This window comes from Dermochelys coriacea, chromosome 6, assembly GCF_009764565.3.
Source record: "Dermochelys coriacea isolate rDerCor1 chromosome 6, rDerCor1.pri.v4, whole genome shotgun sequence".
Lineage (NCBI taxonomy): Eukaryota > Metazoa > Chordata > Testudines > Dermochelyidae > Dermochelys > Dermochelys coriacea.
The window spans coordinates 85,216,111-85,225,870 of record NC_050073.1 but is presented as its reverse complement, the minus strand read 5'-3'; the positions used below and the strand labels follow the sequence as shown (position 1 = coordinate 85,225,870).

The 9,760-nt window shown below is 49.7% G+C and overlaps 1 protein-coding gene across 2 annotated transcripts in view; it reads right to left on the bottom strand.

Annotated features, from left to right (window-relative positions):
* Window positions 1-610: 610 nt before the first annotated feature.
* The window catches only part of VSX2 (visual system homeobox 2), a 43,009-nt gene continuing 33,859 nt past the window's right edge, over window positions 611-9,760 (bottom strand). Inside the window, exons 4-5 of one of the 2 annotated variants that reach the window (XM_043516156.1) lie at window positions 4,563-4,743; window positions 611-3,123 (exon numbers count right to left, since the gene is read on the bottom strand). In XM_043516156.1, coding sequence (XP_043372091.1) covers window positions 2,732-3,123; window positions 4,563-4,743 — 573 coding nt within the window. In that variant the 3' untranslated portion in view covers window positions 611-2,731. The remainder of the gene's footprint in view (window positions 3,124-4,562; window positions 4,744-9,760) is intronic. The other variant, XM_038407031.2, reaches the window with a different exon arrangement.

Here is a 9,760-nt window from a genome sequence, read left to right as displayed (position 1 = left end):
CTTAGAACATACACCACTAGCCCCCTTCCCAGGAGGCCCCCAGGCTTCCATACATCCTACATGATGCCCAGGAAATAACTGCCTTGCATTTTGGCCTTTGAGTGTAAGATGGTGTGTGGCATTTGGGGAGAGAATTGTAAATGTGTCCCCTGAGCACCTCTCTTGCTGCAATATGATGCAGGGATGACCATGACCAATGCCATGTCACCCTTATTTGGTGCTGCTTGAAATGTGCTAGTCTCTTGTTGGGAGGCCCAGCTCTCTCTCTAAACATTACAGAACTGAGAATTCATTGGGCCACATTTGGCACCACATTGAAAATGGTAGGTTGTGAACAGAAGTTGAACATTTTTAGGTTCCATTGGCTCTGGCACAAAGCAAATACTTTGGGCTGCTCCATGTTTTTATTTATTCCACTGGTTGTCTTAAGAGCAGGTAGAAACAACTTTCACACAGATGTGGGGGTAACATATATCCCTCCTTTATTTGTGTGCATGTGCGTGCCTCCCCCCCCACACACATGCAAGTACACATGCACACTTTACACATATGCCCAAACTGCTGGGCCATCTGCCTTCCATCCAGGCCCCCTTACTCCAAAAGATGATGATTCCTCCAAGCTTGTTGCTATCTTTAGTTTAGTTTTATTCTTGTTTATATCTTTACAGAAAATGGCACATAACTCACAGGTTCTGAATTACTAGAAGTTGTTACAGTTCCATACCTCAAACACCTCAATACTGAATTCTTTTCTCACTGTATGTACAGTATTTACACACCATGGGCTATAGTCTAACACGTCAAACAAACTGGGGACAAAGACAAACAGAGGCTGCATGGAAGGGAAGGATCAACCTTTGACAGAATAAAAACAGTAGCTCTGGGGAAAAGCAGCTCACAGCTGAAAGCAGGACAGAAAGGACAGGTGTAAGTCATTGTCCTAGAGCCTTCATGGAGGGTGGCTCCTCAACAGGATAGGAAGGGAGCTTTCTTGGAGCTGTGATGTCTGGCTAGTGGGTTTTGTTGGTTGTTAGTGACAGGGTCTATGTGTATTCATGTGGGGGGTCTGTGTGTGAGGCATATGTACACCTCAGAGCGTGTATGAGCATGCCTGCATATCGATGGATGCGGCTGGAGCTCCCTTTGAAACTCAGAGACAGAGCTGGTGGAGCATAACTCAATAAATACCTAATTTGGCAAACGTTGTTTTTTGATATAGAACCATTTATTTAGTGAATATTTCTCCCCCAATATTTGACCCATTCCACACTGAGATTTGGCAGAACCTGCAGGCCTCTCGCTCTCTTGGGATGCCCTGCTGTTCTGGGGGCCATAGCCAAGTCTCTGAGAATGAGCCTTGTAGAAACAGGTTGGACCCAGGGCATGCCTGCAGCGAGGACTCTCTGTTATTAATCCATATGAGTAAGCCTCAGCAGTTTATGCTGGGGAGCGGAATGTGCTGACCAAACATTTCTAGGGAGCAGTTTGAGGCAGCCTAGATTACAGCTAAAATGATACAGTGCATGGAGGAGGGTGCAGCATCAGGGGCGGAGCCTGGCCTCAGCAGCTGAGGAGGGTGGAGCCAAGTGCCAGATATCTATGAGGGGAGAAGCCGGGTCTCATTTACCAGTAAGGGGTGAAGCTGGGAGCAACACTTGGGTATCTGTGAGATCCTGGATACCTATTAAGCATGATGTCGGGTGTAGTGTGTGTTCAGGATGGCTGAGGGCAGGAACTTGGTACCTGAGTGGGTTATGAGTCTTCGGCACACCTATAAGGGGAAGACAGGTGTAGGACTTGGGATACCCCCAAAGGGAAGGAATGGGTCTTGGGTACCTGAGGTTGTAGGGATCAGCTCCTGGAAGTTAAGCCTGCTCTTCCCCATCCCCTTGGCTTCTTACTGGAAAACCGAGACCAAAGTCAGCTGTCCAGCACACCACCCTCCCCGTCTCAGAGTGCCCCTCGGACACTCCACGACTCAGTCAGGAAAGACACACATGGAATATACAAACCACCATTTAAATAGACTCACTGTTTTACGCAAACACTTCCATGGATTTGTCCCGCAGTGCTTTAGGCCGGAGAAAGAGTAAAATGGTCCCTGTGAGGGCAGTGGGGCAGCCCCACCCACACCAGGTTCTTGGGTGCAGATGGCCAGGTCCATAAACACACTGGGGAAAAGCACATTCTTTGGGAGATGGAGTTCATGCTGCTCTGGGCAGGTGGGAATGCAGCGGAGAATAGACTCACTCTCAGGGTTGGGATAGGGGAGACTGGACCAGGGAGAAAGAGTTGCTCTGACATGGGAACGGGTGGGACTGGGACAGAGACTCGCTCTGAGACTGGGTATGTTGGACCAGGACAGGAGAGACACAAAGCTGGTTCTCAGGCTGGTACAGAGGGACCCAGAGGCTCAGTTAGCCCCAGTCTCCTCTCAGAAGTAGTTGCTGATAATTCCTGATCCCTCAGAAAGAAGGGGGCAGTGTGGCAGGAATAGTCCTGAGGGCAGGGACATTGGAGGGGCAGGAGTGCTCCTGAGGGGAACAGTCTCTGGACACACCTGACAGTCAGAACTTGGCCTGAGCCTGTGGCTTCCTGACATTCACAGAGACCATGTGGGGCCTCACTCCCTGTGCAGGGGCTGTCGGAGGGGCCCTGTCAGTCTGAGAGGAGGCTGCTGCCCCCCAGAGGAGACAGTCTTTGGGGGCTGGTTTCCATCATCTCTTTCCCTCTAGATCTGCTTCTCCTCCTCTTGTGATGAGTTTGATTTCTCCATTTGTCTCTCATCCTCTGCCACTGCCTCCTCTTCTTTCTCTGGCTTCCTGGCTGGGGTGGGGGGGTCCCCAGGGACGGTCCCCAGGACTTTGGTGCTATGCTCCTGAGCTTTGGCCCTGAGGGCAGCAATGCTGTTCTCTCTCAGTTCCTCCTGGGAAATGGTGGTTTTGGGATCCGGGGCCCTCTCTTCCTTGTTGCTCTTGTCAAGCTTGGGCAGGGCCTGGCGTTCCACCTCCGGCTTCCTTCCCACCTCAGCTGCTGCCTCCAGAGACTTTTTGTGCATCCCTAAAAAGAATTGTTGGTATTCGGGTTTAGAAAAGCGCCTGGGCATGGGAAAGCCATCTTGAACTGAAAACAGCAAAGATAAAGAGAGGCCAGAATTAAGGAAAAGCAGAAACCCTTGCTTCAAACAGCAGTCACACAGAGGGCCCATTGCCTTGGGCCCTGCATGAGGGAGAACTCAGGCCAGTTCTCTTCTAGAGACAGGCCAGCACTGAGGGGGAGCCCAGGACAGACCAGAGGGGGGAGCTTGTGCCAACTCTGTGCTCTGAACATAAGGGAGGAACCAGGCCTGTAGCAACAGGCATGGAACTTGGCCAGAACTGATAGGCCACACCTAAGGGAGAGGAGCGTGGTGGGAGGGGACAGATCCCTGTGCTCCTCAAGGGTCAGTCCTGAGAAGTGGACAAATGTGCCAAAGTCTGATGCCACTTCAGGAGGCCCAGTCTAAATATCATGAAGAGCCAGGGATTTCCTGCCCCAGAGGTTAGGGGTGTGGCTGCAGGACCGGGGCATGAGGGATCAAACAGAATGGGCTCCCTGGCACTAGCGAACAGTGAAGGTACCCAACTAGCAATGACAAGATAACGGGGCAGAGGGGCGCCTTTGTACAGCACCCTATTACTGGAGCCAGGTAGCAGGAGGGGAATCTGGCTATTCTCTCACCCACAAGGCTGATGAGAGGTGTCCCTTTGCCTATTCTCCTCCCTCTTGCACAGCCTACCCTTCCACTTCTCTCGCTCCCAACTTCACACAGACAGAAGGACAGGGCTGCGCATTTCTAAGAGGCCAGAAATGAGCTTTTTGGCAGAATGAGCCTGAGAGATCAGAAAACAGGAAACAAAGAGCAGGAATGTGAAAGGGAATCTGCTACTTCCACATCCACACAGCCCCCGACCCCCCAGAAGAAGGCAGGCAGGAATTAGACTGCCTTCAGCTGCAGGGAACTGTGGGAGGATACCAGTCCCTCCCTTCCTCCCAAAAAGAGGACTCAGGAGGACACTTGGTTCATCACAGGAACAACAAAGTTGCCCCCCCCTCTGGCAAAGCATCACACAAGGGGCCCCTCAAGGGCTGCAGGAGTCAGACCCAGACAACTTCTTGCTGTGTAGCAGGGAACCGAACCTGCTATGGCTTTTGAGTACAGTGGATATTGACGCCCATGCCACAGGAACCTGGGCCAAGGGGATGGTACCCCCACCTCATGCCACAGGAGTTTGGGCTCAGGGCTGATAGCCCCCGCCCCATGAGTCTGGACCTGAGGACTGATACCTTACCCCACCCCTGGGCCAAGGGGCTGATACCCTTGCCCCTCAAGTCAGGACCCAGGGCTTGCAGCCCCACCCTAGGGCCCAGTGGTCAGGCCCTAATATAAAAGGCAAGGTCCTTGTGCTCTCCAGTATGGGGAAAGTATGAGTGTAACTTCCAGTGTTACTCTAAGTTTCCCTATTTCAACATGTCACTCCCTAGAATACTGGCTGTGCCCAGGTAGGGTGCTGGTCTCTTACCCAGGAGCCAAGGGGCGCAGGACTCCATGATGCCGTCCTTGGCGGATTTGAGGATAGACTCTGGTAGTGGGATGGAGTGACGTACCATTGCGCCATAGAGCCCATATTCTGCCATCACGCTGCTCCTGCCCCAGCACTTCTCCCGCTTCCGCCACTTGGCTCGCCGATTCTGGAACCAAACCTGCAATGAGCAGAGCAGTTTACTGAGGCCCGGTGAATTGTCGCTGCCCCCTTAGTTAGCCTGGGATTCTGTGTGTGCGCGTGCACGAACAAGTGCTTGTGGATATCTGTGTGAGGGCGTATGTCCCCCTCAGGCATCACAAGCCAAAACAAGAGAGATTTATTAAAAATGTTGTGAGAGACTTTAGTCACCTTTATTCCTGACAAAAGCACAGGCCTGACCTTGCTGAATGGACAGGGCACAGTGCAGGCCAGAAATGGGCAAGCTTCCACCTGCTGCTCTGCTGATGCCCCTCAGGTCCGCTTGGTACGCCAATGATGGGACGCTCTATACACAGCTCTGCCAGTATCCCTCAATCTCTCGGAGAGGGTGAAGAGTGCCCTTCTATGGGACATGGAGATGCCTCAGGAGCAGCTACACCTCTCCCCTGAGTGTCTGTGTATATCTCCTGCAGAGGCTGCCATGTGTACCCTAGGGGGGCAATACATGTTCTCTATTGGAGCAGCTGTGGCTTTCCTCTCCTTCCGCACCCCTCCAGTAGACTGTGTCTTTTCCCCACCCTCGCAGGAGCCAAGCTTCAGTGCAAGTCCCATCCCTTGCATCAGGATGTAATTAATTTCCCATTGCAGTGTCTCTCGCTAGTGGCTTTTGGCTCGGGTGCCTGGGATTTTCTCTTTCATTATTTACTGAGTGGCTGAGCTGCAGAGAGAGGCTGTGTGCAGCAGTGTCTGTGGGGACGGCTGGCCCAGAGTGGTGTGCGCTAAAGGTGTGTGTGTGGGGGGGGGCAATCGCCACAGCTTGCCGTGAATTCCCCGTTTGAAAAGGCCCTCATCTTCTCAGAAAATTGGCAGAATAATCTCTGGGCTGTGACCCAGGGGACAGTGAGCAGAGACTCGGGTGGCACCAAGGGGGGGGGGACGACTCCCAGAAATCTATTAGTGTTCTCGCTCCGATTTCCATTCCTCTTGTCTCGCTCTCCCCCCCCGCCCTCCCCTCATTCCCTCCCTTCCCGCAGTGGAGAGGCATCAGCTTTAGATGAAAAATTGCTCGAGGTCTATTCAGAAGGCGGCAAAGGAAGAGTCAGCCCCAGGGGCAGCCCGGGCCTGATTGAAAAATAAGTTAATTTCAGTTTGAATCGATGGGCCTCAGGCACTGAAATATCACGGGAAATTAAAGCAGCTGGTCCCCTGGGAATCGCGCCATTGACCCGTGCTAATTAATGCCATGGAGTTACCATTCGCCTCTCTGCAAGGCAGCCCCTCCCTCCCTCAGGACACCCCAACCACCTCCTCATTTAACTAATTAGACTCACAGAAAATTGGGTGTTAATTTGTTTAGGAATTTTTTTTTTCTTTCCAGGGAGGTACATGGCAGAGTGGAAATGAATGGCGGGGTCTCGCTGGCAGATGGATGCTCGGGGTCACTCCGCAATCTTCTCCAACTTGATTGCTTGATTAGGTCGTTAGCACATTAAAAAAAAAAAATTGCTTGCCGTCTGGCGCTGGCCTGATGAGTGGGATGAGGCGGGAATCGCCTGGGTAATTTATCTTTTTATACTGCAAAGAATTTGATTTCAATCTGCAGATATATGGAGGCGCCTTTGACACCTGTTTAACATTACAGAGCTGACAACTTAACCCTCTGATGCCTCCACTGCCATGAGCCAGAGGGGAGCAGTGCTCACCACTCCAGCTGGGGGTCCAAGGCTGGGAAGTGGGTTCTCCCAAGGCTGGGCTGGGGAGGGAAATTCTGGAATGAACTCCGGACACGCCCCTCCAGCAGCAAGAGAGCACTTAGAGGGGGAGGGCTGGATAATAGGTGCGGGCTGTGGAGCTGCAGCTGACAGGTTTGTTTTGTCAGCGCACTTGCCGATTTGAAATGAATGAGTCTGGGCAGACCCTACAATGGCTGTGGGGAGCAACCCAGGTTATGGAGAAAGTGTGGTGCCAGCCTCTCACAGCAGGGAGCTCTGTGGGGGAAAGAGGCGGGAGCACCCACATGGGGAAGCTCCCAACTACTCCACTCCCAGCCTTTTTCAGAAGTAGGCACTGTTGGGGACAGAATAGGGCACCAGCAGTTATGGGACAGAATAGGGCACCTGGGGTAGGGAAGCAGGGGCTCCAGCTTCCAGGGGGTGCTGCACCACTGTGCTGCTCTGCTGGGGGATTTTTTGGTGGGGGAGGGACTTGGCTTTTTTTCTGCTCAGAGACTCGCAGGGAGGGGGTGACACCAAAAATGTTTTCTGCCCTGCCTGGCGGAACAGCTAGTGCTGCTCCTGCCAGTACCACCTGTTCTACCAAGAGCAGGGTAGGGTATGGGACAGCAGCACAGTTACTCCAGTCCTCTCTCTCCCAGCAGGGGGCAGCAGGAAATGGACCCAGGCACTAGCTGTAGGGGAGTTGCCAGTGACTTTAGCCCCAGGCTCTCCAGGTAGGAATTGCTGAAGGGCAGTGGTTTTCAACCTGGGGTCTGCAGACTGTGTCTAAGATTTCCAAAGGGGCCTGCACTTCCGTCTGAAATTATTTAGGGCTCCATAAATGGAAAAAGATTGAAAACCACTGCTGTAGGGAATGGCAGGTGAATGTCTCAGCTACTCTCATCCCAGCCTCTCCCAGTATAGGCACTGCAGGGAATGGAGTCAAAGAGCTCACTGCCACTGACTGCCTCAAAAAAGAGTAATGTAAATAGCTTCCTTGCACATTTAAGACCCATATTCTTTGCATTTTCATTCTGCTGCTATTTTATTTCTGGACTGTTAATGGTTCTGAACCCATAGATCCCTTAGCAAGCACCCTCCAGGATTCACCTGCGCCCTCCTGCCTGGAGGGCTCTTTATCAGTCAGGAGGTAGAGGAATTCTTACTCAGGAACTGCTTTGTTCATTTCTCCTGTGAGGTACCTGACTCTAAGGCACAAGTGCAAATGGTACCAGTCCTTTCTAACTGACCAGCTTTGAATATCACTGGTAACAACACCTCTGACCCATACAGTGGTTGCCATCAAAAGGCCTCCACCTCCACACCAAGTGACCGAGCTTGCCAATTTTACCTTGGATAAATAGATACAGTTATCTCCCTATCTATAGAAGTCCCATGTTCTTCCCTTGATATCCTATTAGAAACACCTTGGGTACTGCAAATTCTGTGGGAAGCTGACTGCAAATAATTACATCCCTGTAAACAATTCCTAAGATGCTCAGCACTGCAGTAGCTGAGCACCAAGATTATCTTAAAAAGAAAAGTAGTACTTGTGGCACCTTAGAGACTAACAAATTTATTAGAGCATAAGCTTTTGTGAGCTACAGCTCACTTCATTGGATGCATCGGATGCATACCCTGTAATGTATTTACCATCCTGATTTTACAGAGGTGATTCTTTTTACTTTTTCTTCTATTAAAATTCTTCTTTTAAGAAACTGAATGCTTTTTCATTGTTCTTAAGATCCAAGGGTCTGGGTCTGTGGTCACCTATGCAAATTGGTGAGGATTTTTAATCAAACCTTCCCCAGAAAGCGGGGGGGCAACATTTGGGAGGATTTTTGGGGGGGAAGACGTTTCCAAATGGACTCTTTCCTAATAATAATACCGGTTAGACATTTGGTGGTGGCAGCGAAAGTCCAAGAGCAAAAGGTAAAATAGTTTGTACCTTGGGGAAGTTTTAACCTAAGCTGGTAAAAGTAAGCTTAGGAGGTTTTCATGCAGGTCCCCACATCTGTACCCTAGAGTTCAGAGTGGGGAAGGAACCTTGATTATCTTGGCATTTGTCAACAATTAACACACAGCGACAGCCGAGCTGGCCATAGATTTCCCCGTGAGATAGATGTGGGACGTGGGGGATTCACTGTGACTTTTAAAGTGCATCTACTATACATAAAGGGCTGTCCATAAATTAATCCATTAGGGTGTGTGGGTTCTTAATTTTAAATGTTTGTTTCAGTGTTACAAAGGGGTAGGTATTGAAGATCACCAAAAAATGTGTAACAATTTATGGATAGCCCCTAACTCTTCCCCCCCTTCTCTCTTTCTTGTACATACACCTTTCTTTCCTTTCCCAACCCCTGGATTTTATCCCCCTTCACTTTCTTTTTCTTTTTCCCCTCAGTACTTCATTTCCCTCCCCCACACTTCCTGCTGCTCCTCCCCTGGGACACAGTCTTGTGAACTTCTCTCACTCACATGTGTGTCAAATGCACACCATTACTCACACACCTCTCCCATACCACACCTTTCCCCAGCTCTTCCATGTAACTGCATCTGTAATGTCCACTAGATGGCTCTATGCATTGAAACTCAACATACTTATTATCTTTTTCACAGCAGAGGAGAGGAAGCAAATGTAAAAACAGCAGCAACAGACTGCCAGGTGGCAAACAATTTTCTATGTCAGTGAGATCAAAATGTTTCATGAGAACTGTCAATTCGGTCAAAATTTTTGATGAAAAATTATCAAAAGAGCTTAAGAGCAATAAGATCAAAGCACCTCATTTGGGCTTTGTTTTGACTATTATATATTATAATTTATAAATATAAAAGTCATGTTATATCATAAATATAATATAAATATAATATAAAAGTCAAAATGATAAATTTGAAACAAAGCAGTCTGATGAGGTTGTTCTGACACTTCCAGCATGGCATTTTTCTCAGATTCCTTTTTTTAATGGGAATCTTCAATTTTTTGTTTTGAGTTGGGATGCAAAGAAATTTTGGAATGTCAGAGTATCATGTAGAATGGAAATTCTGGGGTTTGTTCAGCTCTAGTACTGACCCAAAGAGCCAGATTCTGCTCTCACACTCATAAATCAGGCAGAACTCCAGTGAGACCAATGGAGTTTAAAACTAGGGTTAATGAGATCAGACTCAAGCTCGGCATCGCTGCCACAATTAATGCCTTAGACCTCAACACAGAGAATCACAGAAATGTAGGGCTGGAAGGGACCTCGAGAGGTCATCAAGTCCATCCCCCTACACTTAGGCAGGATCAAGTAAACCTAGCCCATCCCTGACAGGTGTTTGTCC